General features: G+C 36.6%; 1 protein-coding gene across 5 annotated transcripts in view; it reads right to left on the bottom strand.

Annotated features, from left to right (window-relative positions):
• Positions 1 to 1,757: 1,757 nt before the first annotated feature.
• Positions 1,758 to 18,869, bottom strand: part of RPS6KA6 (ribosomal protein S6 kinase A6) — a 39,786-nt gene continuing 22,674 nt past the window's right edge. For 4 of the 5 annotated variants that reach the window (XM_042825165.1, XM_042825168.1, XM_042825166.1 and 1 more), the window contains exons 11-22: positions 18,078 to 18,166; positions 17,535 to 17,599; positions 15,535 to 15,637; positions 14,916 to 15,040; positions 14,499 to 14,624; positions 13,921 to 14,010; positions 13,169 to 13,327; positions 12,589 to 12,750; positions 12,069 to 12,145; positions 10,306 to 10,423; positions 7,979 to 8,119; positions 1,758 to 6,957 (exon numbers count right to left, since the gene is read on the bottom strand). In XM_042825165.1, the coding sequence (XP_042681099.1) occupies positions 6,832 to 6,957; positions 7,979 to 8,119; positions 10,306 to 10,423; positions 12,069 to 12,145; positions 12,589 to 12,750; positions 13,169 to 13,327; positions 13,921 to 14,010; positions 14,499 to 14,624; positions 14,916 to 15,040; positions 15,535 to 15,637; positions 17,535 to 17,599; positions 18,078 to 18,166 (1,381 nt within the window). In that variant the 3' untranslated portion in view covers positions 1,758 to 6,831. The remainder of the gene's footprint in view (positions 6,958 to 7,978; positions 8,120 to 10,305; positions 10,424 to 12,068; positions 12,146 to 12,588; positions 12,751 to 13,168; positions 13,328 to 13,920; positions 14,011 to 14,498; positions 14,625 to 14,915; positions 15,041 to 15,534; positions 15,638 to 17,534; positions 17,600 to 18,077; positions 18,167 to 18,869) is intronic. The other variant, XM_042825167.1, reaches the window with a different exon arrangement.

The following is an 18,869-nucleotide window of genomic DNA, read 5'->3' as shown; positions in this document are numbered from 1 at the left end:
TCATTAAACCACCACAAAAATTAAATTCTTAACAGCCCAAGGCCCAAAATACGCTTAAGTAAGAAAATTAAGCACAGTAATAACTTGCGAAGAATCCTGAAATATTCATTCGGCCCGCAGCACTTCCAATGTTTATCTGTGACGATTAACTTCACACCGCACCCCCGTTGCGCTCGGCAGCCCCACTCGGCGCGCAGCTCAGGTGGAAATGAGGGCAGCAGCCAAGGGGACGAGCGGCCGCCCCGCCACGCGGCACTGCCGCCATCTCGCGGCCGTTACACACGGCGATTCACGCACGGCGATGCGGCGCCTCAGCGATGTGACCGTAGAGCGGAGCGCTGATGTTGCGCAAGCACAGCGCGCGTGAAGGGGGAGATAGCAAGCTACTTTCTTTGCAGTCGCCTGTACTTTGGACACTTAGGAAAGCGTCTTCCTTAAGACAGCCGCGTGCAGGCAGCGCAGACGCCGCAGACGAGGAGCGGTGCACGACGGCAGCTCTCGGTTCAGCGGAGCCGTGCCTTCCCCGCTTACCTCTGCCCGCACGGTCCGGCACTGAGCTCACAGACACGCGTTTCGGTTTTCTCAGCATTCTGGTGCCTCCGTGTCCAGCACCGTGCTAGCTATGACGCCAACTTCCGTGGCCATATAAAGAAACTACTCAGCTAAAGCAAGCTCATATCTTAAGTGCTTCTGAGAGCTTCTTCCCCATCATCTTTCTACCCCATAAGGGAAAGAAGTAGGAAGGTCCCTTATGCAGTCATAAAGCTTCAGATGAGTCACAGGTAGGACTGAGCTCTTTTCTGAGAACCAGTGCTTGTAAGAAAGCAAAACAATACACAACGTGCCTATTTAATTGCAACCCTCGATCTCATCAGCAGTCCAGGTTTTTCTTCATACAGGCCTTGTCTCTTTCCCCAGCAGCAGCCAGTGCCCAGTAAGCGTGCAAGGAACTCATGGCCTGGGGGTTTGGGATCTCTCACTATTGTGCTGTGATGGGGAATATTTGCTGCACAGTGAACTGTTCTACCACCTATAGGGAGGGCATCACTGCTGGGCTATGCAGCGATAGCTCATCTATAGCAGAAAAGAATGTTACTACAGCTTTTTATGACCTCACGTGGTAAATGCTGATGCACTTATTTGACTGCCTGTGCAGGTCACTGCTTTTAAATTTGACTGCTCTCACTTGCACTCTAAATGCCCGTATCTGGAAAGAAAATGATTTCCTCTTTTGCATATAGTCAAAGCTGAATACCTGAAAAACATATGGAAGGTAGATCATCCCACCCTAAATTAATACATCAATCCTATCAATAAATGTATGTTTATTGAAAGTGTGGCATAAAACACTTTGCTGTGAATATAAATTTATAAACAGCTCTTGATGTGAGGCTTTTGGCAGGGCTTACCAAATAACACAATTCACAGTACATTTGATTTACTACGTGTGCTCATTAATTTTTTATATCACTTTTTAAAAAAGTTGTTGAACTTTCAAATCATAAGTGATCATTTTTGTCAATTATAAAAATCATGAATCTGCAACTTTTTCACTCCAGTACTCGAGAAACTGCCAGCTATTTAAAACTGCACCTTTATCATTATTCACAAAGTCTAGCAAAAATAAATACAATTTTGAGGTTGTCTTTGGCATGTTGGAATTCAAGGCAATTGTATCTTTTAGCAGCACAGTGCAAAGAAAAACAACATACCATACAATGCACTACTAGATTCAGCCTTACAAAGAGAAGAGAACGTAGTACAATGCAAACTTTAATGTCAATATATACAGAGCTTTAAAGAAAACTTTTAAAATTAAATGAAATAAATACAATATGATACAAAATCCACAATATGCTCAGAGAAAGAAATGACAGTTACAATATCTGATAACGGGGACCTTTTGTATAGTTTCATCTTTTAAGTACCTCAGAGAGCATGTGATTCATTGCACACCATTTTCAATTAATGCCCTTTCGTATATTGAGATTCATAGCCAGTCACGTGCCAGAATAGTTTTTAGCTCTAATCAGAGTATCAGTGCAAGATGCCAAAGTGCTTGGGATATTATGACAACACAATTACTTAGCCAATGCTGCTTATAAGCTTAATGCAAAACACACAAAATAAGAACATTTTGTCCTGCAAAGGAGATCCACCTTGAGCATTTTCAGTTCTCACACACACACACACACACACACACACACACACACACACACACACACACACACAAAAAAAAAAAAAAAACCCAAACCAGGATCCCATGTTTTTCAAACTCATTACTGGTAGTAAGCTATCTCCCAAATCTTAACCATTAAAGACCATTTAAAGCTTTCAAAAAAAAAGTTGCTTTCTTTACATAGAAAAATCTCAAGAAAGCCAGTCACTGACTAATTGGAGAAGGGACTTCTAGTTACATAAGTTACTACAATATTCAAGTCAACTACAGCTATACCCTAGGATTTTATTTTCTTTAACTTGCTTTCATTCTTTTATTCCCAAAGGAAAATATAGGCATAATAACAAATTAATTCAGGGGAGTACATTTAAGAAAAGACACTGAGGATATGTAACTAACAAGGCATTGATGCAGAAGGATGGTACACGACAGCAGTGTACGTACGTTACCTGCAGGTACCAGTACGTACTCAAGAAAACTGAGCGAGCTGTCATGGAGCAGCGTTAAAAAAAAAAAAAGAGCTCTGATAGCATTACGTAAGGACTCATAATAACTTAAGAAACCATTTGAAAACTTTATGAGAAACCTGCTCCTCCCTTCCCTCCCACAAACGTTAGCAAAGTTTTGGACTAGATAGGTCTAAAAAACTTAAGTGCTACACAAGAACATGAACTCCCCTTAATTGCATTGATGTTCTATTCTAATTGCATTGATACAAACCAATATGCTTGCTATATTACTGTCTATTTAACTCAATCCTCCAAGATCCCCAGCTTTTTCAATTGCAACGTTTGAGGGCAGAGAGAGATGTGTCACTGCACATGACCAGTGCATATTGCAAGTAACTTCCAACTGTTGAAGCAGCTAGATGTAATTTTAATTACTGGACATTTCAGTTGATTTCTCCAATGCATACATGAAAGTTAGCTTTGGAAAGTGAATTAAAATATGGAAGACCACTCAAGCTCTACATGAGTGATGTGTGTGAGGTTTTGGATGCCTTCTCTGAATGCTAGAATAACTTTTAAAACCATAGAACATTGGCCTCAGCTAGATAGTATGCTTAGACCATCTACTTAGGCTTTTTACAGGGTCAGAAACAATTTAGTAGTTTCAGGCATAATAGGAAAATATACACCATGCTAACAACAGCATTTAGGCAAGCCACAAAACAGTGGCTTAAATCAATCTGCCCATGCTGATTCTCTCTGGTTTGGGCATTCTTCATTATGCACCACTGGTGGACGTTGATGCCACTGCACAGCTTTTGAACACAATATAGGAATACAACAGAGTTCCTCACTTTTCATCAAAAGGAAAACTGAAGATAACTGCAATATTGAAGGGGTGAGGTGAAGAGAAGCAGGTACATCAGGTACGTGCTCCAGCTACAGTTTATTTCTGAGGGTTATCTACTCCCTTCAGCAAGAACTGTATCAGACTCTGTGCTCTTGAGATCTAGTACTTAACTGTTATTATCAAAGCCAGAGTAGAAGTTATCTTGCTGGCAGAAAGACACCACACCCAAAATATACGATCACTTGATAGTAATTAGTTCTCCAGAAATTCTTTTAAGTAATATCCATATTTTTTTTTTTAATAAAAAATAAAAAATGTCACTCTTTTACAAAGTCTGTATTAGATCATAAATAGCTTGTAATCTTGAACTGTGCAGAGACCATACAAAACGTTACTGACCTTTCACTCCAAGAGCATGTTCAAGTGTTATTCCATTTCACACTGAACTGACAATGCAGTCTGTTTATGAGCATTAGTAATTGAACCAAAGTTTGAAAAGTATGAAAAATTCCAAAAGAAATATCAAGATTAAACTCTCTTGTATCCCTGCATACCTGACATTTCAAAACTGATATGCTAAAATACTCACAGCAAGTTCCCTTCCCCCTCCCCCCAGAAAATGATTTAAGGATTAAAATCAGCATACTAGAGCACACAGGTCTCATTAAATACAACAAAGATGTTTCTCCACATGATTCCCTTGTGATAAGACAAATTTGTAATGCTGTAGTCACTACTCCTGGGGCAAAAGCAAGTTTTACTGTTAGCACTACAGGCTAGTAATGATTTAAAAAAAAAAAAAAAACACACAAAAAAACTAGAAAGGAGAACCTTACAGATGTTTAAAAATCTTTGCTAAGGATTGGAATATCAACCTCATTTGCACGTTCTTCCTCTTACCACCTTTGTTTTGCACATTGAGAAGAACTTAAATTATCTTCAGCTGCTTACAACTGCTTTTGTGCAAAATGCTTTTAAGGTGCTTATAATGCGGTGCTTCTAAGCAAGCTAAAAGAAAATGCCAATATAAACACTGTTAAATGATTAATGAATAAAGCCATTAAAGACCAGCTGCTACCTTGCAGGAAAGCTGAAGACGATTCAAATTTGACATTTGTGTTCCATTCCTTGTGTTACCCTCTAGACAAACAGTTTTTACTATTGTGTTTCAACCCATAACATACCTGGGCCTCAGCCAAAACAACTTATTTCTACCACTATTCTTCCCCTTCATAGTGTGAACTCAGATTTTTTTTCTGGTAGTCATACGTAAATTTGCAGACAAAAATTACAGGCTGTAGATGAGAATTTCACATGTATTCTTTTGGACAAAGGTCTCTAATAGAGAAAAGGATGAGCCAATTGCACAAGGGACAGATCTGGTACTAAATAATGAACTTTCCAGGAAGCAGTCATGTTCTTTGATAGCTTTCAAGCATTTCAAACAGGCACCTCAAAATCAGGCACAAATGGCCCCAGTAAGCTTCCAACATCAACCAAACGCTCAAGAAGTTTGGTATGGGGTATACTCTGCATGATACAAATAGCACACCTATGTATGCTATATTCATAAAGTCTCAAATCTATGTATACTCATACCTAACAATTGGGCCAGAAAATTTCCATCTTCCCTTACCACATCAGAAGAAAGCAGCTTATCTAATAGTATTTCAATCTCAAGTACTTCACAGGTATAAGCAAATATCAGCCAGCACACTTTGCATTTTAAAATCTGAGTTACTATTGTCACTTTTGGAAGTTAGGCCAGAATTTTCCTGAAAGCTTTTTTTCCACCCCCTCCCCCTTTCTGCCATCACAAATGTCTTATAACTGGCTACCAAAGGCATCTGGAACAAGTAAGTCAACGATGGACAGAAGTGCAATTTTTGGTCACTTGCGTTCTCAGATAGTGAATAGTCCAACTGTTGATCAATAATATGCTTCCTAATATTTAAAATTCATACCATCGTACCTCTGTACAATTTTATTGACATAATGTCTACAATATGTGAAAATATTTTAAGCTTATCATCTTTGAATGTATTAATTCCTATTTTACGAGCAGATGCAAGCCAGCACTGGTTTTGAGTCAGAAAACTCCAAGACAATTCTGGCCCTGAGATTTGTTTCCTTTCTATCACAACATCTTTTAGAAAGAGCTGAAGTTGTAACATGAAGACAGACAGGAAGAGTGAGTGCTGGCAAAAGGATATTGTCAGTAACTTGCCCATAACTGTGAAATTTCTGGTCACTATTTTCTTATCTGGGTACACCGCAAGGCTTATTTATTTTTCCCAAGCTACCCCTACAGTTAGGCAAATTGAATTTTGTTTCTGTAGTATTTGTACATGCAGCTAGAGATTCAGGTAAAAGCAACATTCTATAAGATAAACAAATAAATAAAAAAATCCACATGCCAAGTTCGATATAACAAAGTGTCAGTTTGTCTCATGTGCCAAACAAACTTAAGGTTAGTTATATTCAGTGGAAACAACTGCTAAGGAAACAGAACAGTTGTCGTACAGACAGATATGCAATAATAAAATTTTTTAACAAAACTGGATGACATGATGTTGTAGTACCAATATTATTTCAGTCCTTATTTTTGACAGTTTGTACATGTATTTACCTTCTCCAGCTCAGCACCAGACAACGACGTTCATGGCAATAACCAGAACTGTTCTTTTTCTTATAAGAGGCCATTTTTCATAAGTGAACAAATTAAGTTTCCAGGTAAAGTGCAAATCCTTACCCATTCCTCTTGTTTATATTTTCACAAACTTACCAATTACTGGCACCATGCAAATACAGACCTGCCAAATTAGCACTAATGAATTTAATACTGGCACAATACATTAGTCATTTTTTTAATAAAAAGAATGAACAAGTTAATTGATTCAACTTAATTCATTTAAGTGCCCAATTATAAAATTAAAAATTTGTCCTTCAAAACAGGGTTTAAATGCACAAAGAGAAGGAAAAATGTACACTGACACTTTATGTACAACTTGGTCAGTGGCAACGGTCCCCTAAACCTTTTTTTTTTTTTTTTAAAATGAACCCACCAAACCTATACAGAATGCGAAATATTTGCAACAGATCTCTTAAAGGACAGTGTCAAGAAATTCATCATGGTGCACCTGATGTTTAAATTAACCCTAACAGATACAACCTGTAAAATAACACAGTATGAACCTGTGGCATTTTTTTTTTCTTTTTTAAAAAAAGGACTTCTACAGAATTCAAGTAGTGTAGCAGGAAACCATAGATGCCTTTTGATCACAGGTCAGGCAAAGTAAAGCCACTTATTGGATTTTCTCCTTGCTTCTGTTTGCTAAGGTGTCCCAGTGGATCTATAAGTCTGTTGATGTTAGCTTTTTCATGCTCCGTCGCTGAGCTAAACTTGAGGCTGCAACAGGCTCTAACACTGGCTGAAACGTCTTGTGATTCAGTGCAGAATATGTAGCAGCCATGGCTCCCTGGAGAACAGTGAAATAGATAACAAGTTGTAGAAGTTATTTTTAATCACTAAGTAGAATAATTCAATATTAAGTTCATAAAGAGAAAAATAGGATTTATGTCAGATCACATACATTTTCTAAAGTTTGTGTTGAATGAAGAAAAACATTCACTGCTGATTCCTTCAGCAAGGTACATAACGTTGCTGTTCCTTTGCTGTGTATTTATTTATTTAACATTCCTTAAATATAGTGGTTACCTTTTAATGTGAGTCAGACTTGGTACCTTCCAAGCAACAAATAGCATCAGTTTATGAAATACAGCCCCTTCAGTGGCTATTCAGGTCCTGACTTATGAACACAACACTACTAAGACTGGCTTTCACAGCTCCTTATTCGATTTTGTTAGATTAAAAAGCAAGCTGTATAAGCTGTTTACAGTAGAACATGCTTGTGTGTTGTAAGTCAGAATCACAGATACAAACTGAACACATAAAACAAGCGCAAAAACTGTAGCTTGATAATTTACTTAGGAAACATGATCTGGTCACAGAAACAAATCCCAGATGTCGTCACAGAATACCTGTAGTGGGAAGGAACCCACAAGGACTATTGAATCCAACTCCTGGCTCCACACAGAATTCAAACCCTATGCCTGAGAGCACTGTCCAACTGCTTCCTCAAGCGCCATCAGCTTGATGCTGTGCCCACTGCCCTGGGAAGCCTGTTCCAAGGCCTGAATTTCTCAAATGAGAATGATAGGAGATCTGTGGAAATTTCAGATAACTGAGATATCTGGTTCTTGTAGGGCCAAAAGCTACCTTTATCTATGAAAGCACAAGAAGAATGAACAAATATTTCTTCCCTCACACACAGGTTAAAAAAAATTGTTTGTTTGCTTAAATAATTTAAATGAAGATGTACATACTGGGAAAGAAAAAAACTAAGTTCAAAATCAGTTCTGTCAGTAAACTCTCAAAGTGATACCAAATCATTGCACATCCATTAATTCAAGCAATATACAGTCCTCTGGTTGTTTTACCTTTACTAGATGTGGTGCATCTTGCCTGTTTAGTTGATAATGGGGCAACTGGTCTCTACAGGCTATCCATGAATGCTTTAATACTTGCTCTGCTGTATATCTCTGATGCGGATCTACATGAAGCATATGTGATAACAAGTCCTAAATAAAAATGAAAAAAAGATACATGCTATTTAATTAAAACAATTTTAATGTATATTTTAATTATGGCAGTAATAAAAAAAATGTGGCAGGGATTATCACAATACAAACAAAAACATCAGTAGATCATTTTGTGCCCTGACACTACAGAAGTCTGAAAACAATGTGTTGTACTGTAATCAGTTTAACAAAGCAAGTTTTTATTGTAAAGAAACTTGTTTCTGTGCTTTATATTTCAGTTTGTTCATTACTAATATGCTCTATGAAAGACTAGAAATACTGCTAGAATTTAGCAGAAAGATTTTATGGAAGAAAACTATTGGCAGATATCAATCCACATTCACACTACACACCTGGGATCTGCTGACTATGCATTACAGTTGAATTCATATACAGCTACATATTAGCAAAATAATTTTCTTTCAACAAGGTATGTAAAGAGTAAAATCAAATAAGAATGGACATTTTTCTTTGTTTAGAGGCACTGGTAATAAGCTATGAATTCAATGTTGGTCAAAAGGTGAGCTAAACAGGAAAGGCAGAGGAATAAAGACAGGAAGAACTTAAAGAAAACTGAACATGAACAAGCTGACAGGATGTTCCTTTTGTTTAGGCACAAAATATTAAACATTTATGACTATATACAAATTAATTACTTGTGGATAAGAGAATTAGCAAACAAGTATTCTGAATCACTCCTATTGAAATGCACAAGCTATGCAGTTCCAAAAGATCAGGAAGAGACAGTATTAATGCTAAGATTTATAAAAGGTAAAAAAAAAAAAAAAAAAAAAGGTGACTAAGATACCTACAGAGGCAGGCCAACACTAAACCCCTTGAACACATACTGCAATTGTAATTCAGTCTTCAAATAAGAGGACAGCATCATAATCAAGCTGATAAAGATTTGCAAGATATTCAAACATATTGAAGTATTAGTTTAATATTTGAAAATAAAAGCAAAAGCAGTGAAGACCTGACAAATTCAATGTTGAACAAGTTAAAAGCGTGAACTGAACCTGTACTATAGCAATAAACATATCAGTGCAGAGTAAGTTGCTACTAGAACAAAGATAAATGGAAGAATTACTTTACCATTAAAATACAATTAAAATAAAAACTTAAAATAAAATACAAGCAGTGCCATATACATCTGGTTTTGGTCCAATAAAAACGATGACTAAGAAGATTAGGAAAGTCTCAATTAGATTAAGATAGATCCCAAGTTAGTGACCTGCAGGAAGTAACAGTGTGTAACTCTCAGGCTTTTACTGTATACTTCTAGTTCAGTTCTCACTAAAAGCTGGTAAATTGAAGGGCTGGCAGCTATCCAATGGGATCCAGGCAGGATAGAATTATGAGCCAGCCAGAACCTTACAAAATTCAACAACAACAAATTCAGAGTCCTCTACCTGGGATGGAAGAAATCCTTGCCAAGTACAAGCTGGGGATTGACTATCTGGGGAACTGCTTTGCTGAAGACGACATGGAGGTCTAGATAGGACAGCAAGCTGAACTACAAGCATGACTCAACATCCAAGAAGTCCGACAGCATCTTGGGTTGAAGCATAATAAGTAGATTGAGGGAGGTAACAGAACTCCTTTACCGAGGCCAAAAGAATTAAGGCTGAGAAAAACTAGGAGATGTTCCACAAAAGATGTTACTTGAAACCAAGAGGAGATTTTTCCTCATTTACACAGTAAAAGCTGCCTGGCCAGGTTGTACAAAAACCTTGGAGGTTTTCAAGATCAGATTTAAGCCCTGAGCTACCTACTCTAAGATGATACTGCTTTTGAACATAGAATCACAGAATTCCTTAGGTTGGAAAAAACCTTCAGAAGAATCAAGTCCAACCAGAACCTAACCATACTGCCCTAATTTTAACAAATCACATCCCTGAGCACCACATCCAAACTGTTTTTAAACACATTCAGGGATGGTGACTCAACCACCTTCCTGAAGAGCCCATTCCAGTGCCTAACACCCTTCTTTACAGAAAGTTTTTTCTGATATCTAAACTTAACCTCCCCTGGCACAGCTAGATACCTGCAGACTTTATTGTAAAACTGCTGTTAAGAATAGCAAACTACTGCGTTAGCCTAATACATTTTAGTAAGATCAATAGCTGTTCTTTTAAATACCACAAAGTTACAAAGGGGAAAAAAAAGCATTAAAAAATTTATACCTTTGCTGCATCAGAAACAGTGTCCCAGTTGCCTCCGCTTAATGAGAATTTTCCACTGCCTATCCGTACCAGGATCTCCTCAGGAGTGTCATTAGGACCATTTGCAAACGGAGTATAGCTATTGAAAGGGAGAAACAAAAAACCTCATAGGTAAGAAACTAAGAAATTGATAAAACCTCATAAACCATCCTGAGTAAATATTCCACTGACAGAGATATTACATTCTATCAATACTTAGTTTCAAAGATGAAATGCTACCACATTTTCTTTTGCCCATAATTATAGTTACATTGAATAAATGAGAAATGCAGATTGAAAAGATGCTTTAACTTCTTAACAATGCATTCTAACTGGTGAAGACTTAAAAATTAAACAGAAAGGATTCATAAAAACAAAAAACTATGGTATGCAGTAAGCATTCAAAGCAATTGAAACCCACTAACAGAAAGACTAGTGAGGCTAGAGTAATAGTGTTGGGAATGTGTGTACATTTAGACACAGAGCAAAACACGCACATATCTCCATGGCAAAACTGCAAGAATATTTTTGATTAAAAAAAACAAAAAGCACCAACACTAAAAGTTAGTAAGGCTTACACTACAAGATCATTGGGTTTTGATTTTTTTTTTTTTTTTTTAATAACTTACTGGATTTCTGTAAATTCAGGTTATTTTCCTAAAATTCCTACTGTAAAGAATTCAAAAAATACCTGAATGACTTAAATACACACCTTATGCAAATATCAGAAGTATTATAATGCTTTGGCATCTTCTATGATCACAGGCTAATATGAAGTTAGTTTTAATAATAATAGTCAAATGTTACTCAAGATTAATTATATTTTAATACCTCTTAGATTTCAAATCAGCAAGATGAAGTAATAAAACTTAATGCATCACATCTTAGCACTTTGAAAGCTCTACATAGAAGAAAGGTCAACCAGCATCATCAGCAAATGTTTAGGAAGACTCCCAGCCGGGTTAATTCTGGTACTTCAAATGGTATGATTAAGGGGAACAAAAAAGAAAGCTAGAAAATCATGCTGGACTGTTCTTCTCCTGTTCTTGTTACCTGCCATATCTTCTTGTTCAGACAATGTTTCTTAACTTCACAGGCAGCATACTGCCCAAGATCTGCATGGTTGCACATCAGTCATGCAGTGAGCTGAGCTTGATGACAAAAACCATAGTGGTAGTAGTGATTTTACACAGAAAAGCACAATATGATGAAGAACAGTTCCCAATAGATATTTATCTGTATAACAAAACTTATTTTTATACCTATCAGAAGAGAATTCCTTAGCAAGTTTATAAAAGTTATTAGTTCAAGTGCTTTATAGTGCTTAATGAACGTTTAAAATTACAAGTTTACAAGTCAGAATTCTGTAAAAGGGTCGTGAGCCAAGCTTGCAGAAGATGACACATGAGTTGACTACAAGGGCACTACGGTAGGCAAAAGAAGGGACAGAAGGATTAAAAACAGAATCTAGACATACTTTTACAGACTAAATTATCTCTCATAAACTAGAGCAAGTCTTTGGCATCCTCTGGCCATGTACTAGGAAAGAAAGAAGTCCTGAAACTAACTATAAGATAAACCTAGTTTCTGTATGCCTTTAACTCCCAGCTTCCAGTTCCACTTGAGTGTTTTTCGTTCTGCATTCAAATCAGTGAAGCAATCTCTTAAAATTTTAATAGAAGCAGGGATTTGTGCAGCATGCTGAAGTTGTAGAAAAAAAGAAAAAAACCCTAATATTTCCTCACCCTGCCAACATTGTGTAAAGGAGAACACCCAAGCTCCATATGTCACAAGCAGCATCATATCCCTGCCGCATGAGAACCTTGGGGGAAAAAAAGAAGTGTTGAGACTTTCCATTTATGAAAAACAACAAGAAAAAGCCCCCACATGCAACCCCAAACCACTACCACTACACACACAAGCTATGGATGGATAAGTCAGTCCCAGTATAGGTTGAAGTTTCATCATTAGTTGTTCTGTATACAAGTTACAGTTACTATCTACAATATTTCTTGTTTCCAGAAAATTATCTTAAGATTCAAATCCATCCTTATTTCCTGAAGGTAAATCCTTTTAAAGTTAACCTTTTTAAAGCAGGCTTATTATAAACATATAAGTACTTAAAGTCTGGTGCATAACTATATCTAAGGAAAACTAGCAGTTTGTGTTTTTTTTTTTTTTTTTTTTAATTATTAATAATATTTTTTTTTAAAGTAAATTGATGCATCAAAAACAGCACAGAAGATACATGGCAGTTTAAGATACCTCTGGTGCCACAAAGTTTGCAGTATAGCACGGAGTTAGAAGTAGCCCATTTTCTCCTCGAAGTTGTTTTGCAAATCCAAAATCACAAATCCTGATAGAATCAGCATTATTTGAATCATCCATATATAAAATATTACTAGGTTTAAGGTCTCGATGCACTACCTTTAAACAAGAAATTTTAAAAGCCATCATTTAGATGACAAACAAACACATGGACGTGCAGTTTTGATATTTATAAAATACTCTACATTAGCACACCTATTAACACTTCTACACTATTATCCAAGTTTCAAGTAACAAAAATTTTGTTTAAATTAAACTGAAAGCCTACTGGCTCATAATGCAAATGGAATTAACAGAACCAACTTGCAAACAAGCATAAGTGAACAACTATTGTCTGTTTCATTATCTGCAAAAGTTAAAAAGGCTTGCAGAATAATAATAGGTAGGATGGGTTGCTAATTATTTCTTTTTTAAAAAAATAAAACAAGTCTTCCTTTCTGCCATAAGAAAAGCACTTAAGATATGTTTGTTAACTCAAAGCAACGTGAATGAAGCTGTGACAAAAGAGATCACTCACTCCTTGGCAGTGCAGGTAGTCCACAGTCTTAGTGATAGTATATAATACAGCACTAGCCTCTCGTTCTGAGAAGAACTTTTGTCTAAGAATTCGATCAAGCAGCTCTCCTCCCTTCATCAGCTCAGTGACGAGGTATATGAATCTACCATCATCATACACCTGAAGTTGAACAAGCACATATATACACACACATTCAACTACGTCATCTGTAATTACAGATCCTGGAAAATCTGGAAATTATAGACTATACTGCGCAAACAGCAGGGACTGTCAAATTTAAATCCATAATTCAAAAGCTTTAAAGTCTGAAGAATAAAGCAACCCTATATTCTGTGAGAAGTTGAGATAATAAATCATTAAATCATGACTTAGAATAATACTTCCTCAGTCTAGGAACTTCTGTTTGTAAGAGCTCTACCATTCCCTACTCCTTTTCCCCCTCCCATAGATGGTTTTTTAACTGCTGACACTTTGCATACACGACACATGCAATTGTATTTTCAGATTCAATTACCAAGACGTATTTGAAATAAGAAAAATATGACTTTTAACAGGTACATCATTTCTCATTTTAAGTTCATTAAACAGAAAATATCAGTATCCAGACAATTTAGAAAGAAACAATTATTATACAGACAGATCAACACATATATTTTGCTATGTAAAAAAAGTTTATAAGCCCCAATAAACTCCCTATATCTATGTTTATTTATTGTATATTTTGTAACAAAGTAAGAGACAAAGGTACCTACATCCTTTAAAGTTATAATGTTTGGATGCTGTCCGTAACGCATGAGAATCTCAATTTCTTCTGAGGGATCCCTCTTGCTTTTATCAATTATCTGAAAAATAAAGGTAACAAACAAAAATCTTGGCAAGTTTCAAAAATTGCAAGAGCTTAATGCTTATTTATAGTGATTAATTTCATCTTCCAGCTTCACATCTGTTTACTCAGTTCTTGTTCCATCTCTGCTACCAGTTAAGGTTTGTATCATTGTCTATTCTGCTCCAGTGGGCAAAGAAACTGACTCAACTGTCTGAAGCATCACTTCCCTGCAGCCTAGCCCCAACCTTGTGGATCTCACCTAGTTTACTTCAGATGTGTTCCTCACAATACAACATCCTCAAGCTTCAAAGCTATAATTTCAAAAGCCAATTCCTCAATGCCACAACTTCACCAACAAAAAGAGCTATAGAAGCCTATATATGCAATTTCACTTAATGAAGAACACTCATTGCTCACAGTATACTAACAGCTACAGGAACTGGAGAACCGGCATTTAAATTCATGTCTGCTACAAAAGAAGGCAATGAAGTCTATTCAAAATACCTTTACAGCAAACTCCATGTTGGTAGCTATGTGTACACATCGCTTGCAAACAGAGTAGGAACCAACACCGATATCCTCCTTCAGTTCATATACGTCAGTAAACTGCGCACTGTTCCCATGAAGTTGCTTTAGAAACAAACACATACAAGCCGTCATCTAGAACTCTTTGTAACAGTACTATTTTCAACAGCAAAGGTTTTTTTGTTTTATTTATTTATTTTTAAGCTTGCCAGTGCTTCCTTTTGAATACTCAAACCAGAAAGATTCTCCTCCCCACATCCCCAATTCTGGAGTTAAAATAGGCATTATTAAAATGATTCAACAGAATATTTTATAATAGATTCCACAACACAAAATAACAGACTGCAAATGTTAGGTTCTGGAATTTGAAAAAAGTTTACAAAAAAAAAATTTTACCTGTACTATTGGCAGTATGTTGGTGAGTGGTGATATTTTATGATCTTCTACAGTAGTTGTTGCAACAAAACTAAATCCTTTAAAGAGCTGATGTGCATTCGCACTAGGTGGAACTCCTGGAGAATCTAGTTGCATACACATTTGATTAGTAGGACTAAAAATTAAAGCTACTTTTGACTGTTTGCATGTTAGGAGAAAGATTGAGGAAAGGAAAACAAAAGTAGCACTATGCATTGAATAAGATTCCTATCCTGTTATCTGCCTTGGTTTTTGTCTTTTTTCCTTTCTTTCAGCAAACTAAAGGAAAGGGAAGCCTGGACACATTTAAGATGAAATTAACAGCTATTCTCATTATAACAGAGCTGGTCTTGCCTTCCACCTTCCTTGTCATCACATCTAGAGAAACAGTAATTAAAAGAAAGAACAAAAAAAAATACTATGTTAATAATAAATGCTACAGTGACTTAAGAAGGTATTGAGTTTACTTTTATTTTACATCATGAAATTCATCTCACCAGCTCCAATCTCCTAATTTAGCACACACCACATTAAAAAATTTTATTTGACCCCTATAAACCCATAACACTCACCAACTTAAAAACAGCAGACGCATATTTACCTTTTGGTGTTTTTGCTGTGAATTCTGGATCAAAACAAAAGGTATCTTCTGGTTTTCCAGAAGCAGGTTTAAACGGGGGTTGAATTTCTCTTCTGAACAGTTTCTGTAGTAGGATGACAAAAGTCATAATTAAGAGTAAATGAAACTTTGGTTGCTGTAATTTCACCAAGCTAAAGGCAACTCAAGCATCACCTTGTATTAGAACAGTTTTCTGAAAGAGTGAATAATACAGTAATCAGAAAAAGCACATACACATGCAAAAATGAAGTTATATTTATACGTCTTCAATTTGAAACATTATGGAAACGTTACTCAGCAAGTCAAACAATACTTCTTTTCTTGCTCTTCTGAAGCTGTTTTGTCTACCAAGTCTGCACTTTTCAAACTAGGGCAGCAGGCTGCCCCTTATCCCCTACTTCTTCTCTCGCTTATTCAGATGAACGGTCACAGCGCATCTTCCATCTTCATCTCAGATCTAGTTCATTGCCATTTCACACAGTTGCTACCATCCCAAAATATCCAAACTGGAAAGATGTGGGATACAGTCTTTGCTTTTGTCTTGGACCCAGAATAGAAGCAGCTCTGACAAGTGACAGATATATTCCTTTTAGCAAGGTACGCCAATTCCCAAAGCAACTATTCCAGGTTTTTCCTGACCTACTCAACTAAGCCTAAATGAGAGAAAGAAAAGGCTCCTCATTTTCTTCTTGTTCACTCGATAGGCTTTAGAAAAAATGCTTTGCCAAAGGATAACAAACCAGCAATGTAAGTCTAGTTTACAGTTACAGAAAATTTCACATTAAATGATGTCAAAACCCCATGCTAGGCTCAGGAAGTTCTGAGAACGTTTTTTTCTTGGCATTTGTCTTGCACTGTCAGACCTCTCTGCAGGTAATATTTCAGTAACGAACGTACTTCCCCCTAGCCAAAACCAGGAATATACAAGAAAGAGATCCCAAAGAAAATGAAATAAAACACAGAAGTGTTCATCAGTACCACCATAGCCAAATAAATACAAGAGTTAGAACGGCAGAGTTTTTGAATTTGCTTGCTTGTGTTTATTTCCAGCTCAGCCCTCTCCAAAAAACACTAGCTAACTTAAGACCATATTAAAACAGCCTTCTCTCACTAAGTACATTCACATACAATACTCCCATTACTTAAAACTCTGCTTGCTAATCTGGACTCTCTATGGAGATGCTGCATAAGCACAGCTAGAAAGCCAACTTCTCAGAAGTAAATAAAAGAGAAGGACAATGACAATAGGCTTTAAAACAGTTAAGCACAGTATTGACTAGCATTGCAGGTAGCCTAGTCAGCACAGCTACTGTTCCATCTACCCTTTCAAAGGCATTATAGTAAAGGAATGTTTACAGAGTAGCTTCACTTGTTGAGAATGTTTCTGGGCAACACATCTAAAAAAGGCATCACATCAAGGTGATAAAAACATAAGAAAGCAGCCATGAACTCAAGACAGTAATCTGATCAACTCAGAGCACCACAATCAATACTTCAACTGCGTGGAATATGACTAGTCAGAGCGCAGTGTGCTACAGCTAACTACAGTCAAGCCAAAGAAAACGACAGTCACAGTGAGGTTTCGTGCCTGGCACAGAAGGCATGAGACGTGCTTCAACTGGATGGACACTTATTCCAGAGAATGATTCTTGCACACAGTGAATGCCAACACCCTCTCTACCAAGTACAGATGTTGTAAGAGACAGTTTAAAATTCAGAATGTTGCAACTTTAATTACTGAACAATTAAATGCCCACTTTATAATTAATTACTGAATACCATAAACACTACAGCTCCAGATCCAACCAAGATTACAGCAGAAGCCTGAATGTTAACAGTCAGCAGTACTGCAGTATTTACTGTATCCTATTCAGATACAAATACCTGTAAGCTATAACACATACACAAATTGAAAGATAATTTTGTGTTATCTTTTATTCAGATATTTATTATGTCTATAATTCAGATCATTTTGTACTTACATTCCAGTCGACAGTAGAAAAAAAAGGATGCCTCTTGATTTCTTCAACTCCATCTGAACCGGCTCCTGAACCAAGAAAATACTCAATTAAAAAACTCTTTCTGGGTGAAGTCTTCGAACAAAATTACATGAAAAGATGCTCAGTTGTTTGTTTTGTTTTGTTTTTCAGTCTTGCGTAAGGGTTTTTTTTTTTTTTTTTCATAGGAAGAACTGCTAAAAATCAGAAATATTTCAAGGATACAAAATACTTCACTAAGCATATTTGCCTCCCTGATGAGGTACATGAGAATAAACAAAGCCCATAAATACAGAATGTCAATACTCGGTCAGTTTTATTCTCAATGCTAAAAGAGTCACTGGTTCAAGAAAATAATCATTCATTAGTCAGATGCAAGAACTCATGACCTAAGCTGCCAAGAAATGGACCAGAAGTCAAATTTTACTGATCATCAACACCAAAGCTTGAAAAATCCCCAGCAGCTGTTTTCCTTAACATACTCAGCCCACTGACTTTCATTTCAATGATCCAAACAAGTTGACCCACCTAATCTATTTGATGGGTTCCTTTTAAATAACATCCTCAGAAGACTTTGTGCTTCAGGGCTGAGGAACTGAGGCATACCGAGTTTTGCTCTAGAGGAAAACAGAAAAAGTAAGAAAACAAAATTTATCGTAGTGAGAAGAGTGGTTACAGGCTTCACTGCATTATATCATGCATTAAGGATTTATTCTAAATTCTTGCACAGTATACACATTTAACTCATTAGCTTTTCACTTTCACCTTATACATCAATGGTTACCAAAAGCAAACAAAAACACACTAAAAATAAATAATACTCTCTCCAAGCCCCCTAAACAAGTTTTATGCTAGAACTAAGTAAAACAATTGTCTTGGAACATGTAAGCAGTTCAAAAATATCTTCAAGTCACCAGTATGTTGTCACCAAACTAGACATAAGGTTTGAAGAAACTCAAATTCCAAATCACTTGACTAGCTATTAGCCCCTGAAGTGACTGTGAACCTTTCACAGTAAGCAACACTACAAATGCAAACTACCACGTTGACAGAGCTGCTCCTTCATCCCTTTCTTAACTGTCACCCCCTCAAAAGGCCCAAGGCTCTGCATGTGGTCCAAAGGAAATTCTTTGTTAACTAAGCACAAACAAAGGTGAGAACGTTTGCCTAACAGCTTCCCTTAGAAGTTACCAGCTTACCCAGTTAGTCCTGTTAGACAACTTAAGTGGCAACTGAGGTAATGCAAAATGAAAATGTGAATGCATAAGTGCCTCGTACATATATATATATATATATATATATATATATATATATATATAT

Source organism: Centrocercus urophasianus, unplaced genomic scaffold (genome assembly GCF_019232065.1).
Source record: "Centrocercus urophasianus isolate 14NV4802_14NV808 unplaced genomic scaffold, USGS_Curo_1.0 seq_24, whole genome shotgun sequence".
In the NCBI taxonomy this organism is placed as follows: domain Eukaryota; kingdom Metazoa; phylum Chordata; class Aves; order Galliformes; family Phasianidae; genus Centrocercus; species Centrocercus urophasianus.
This window is presented reverse-complemented; position numbering and strand designations above follow the sequence as displayed.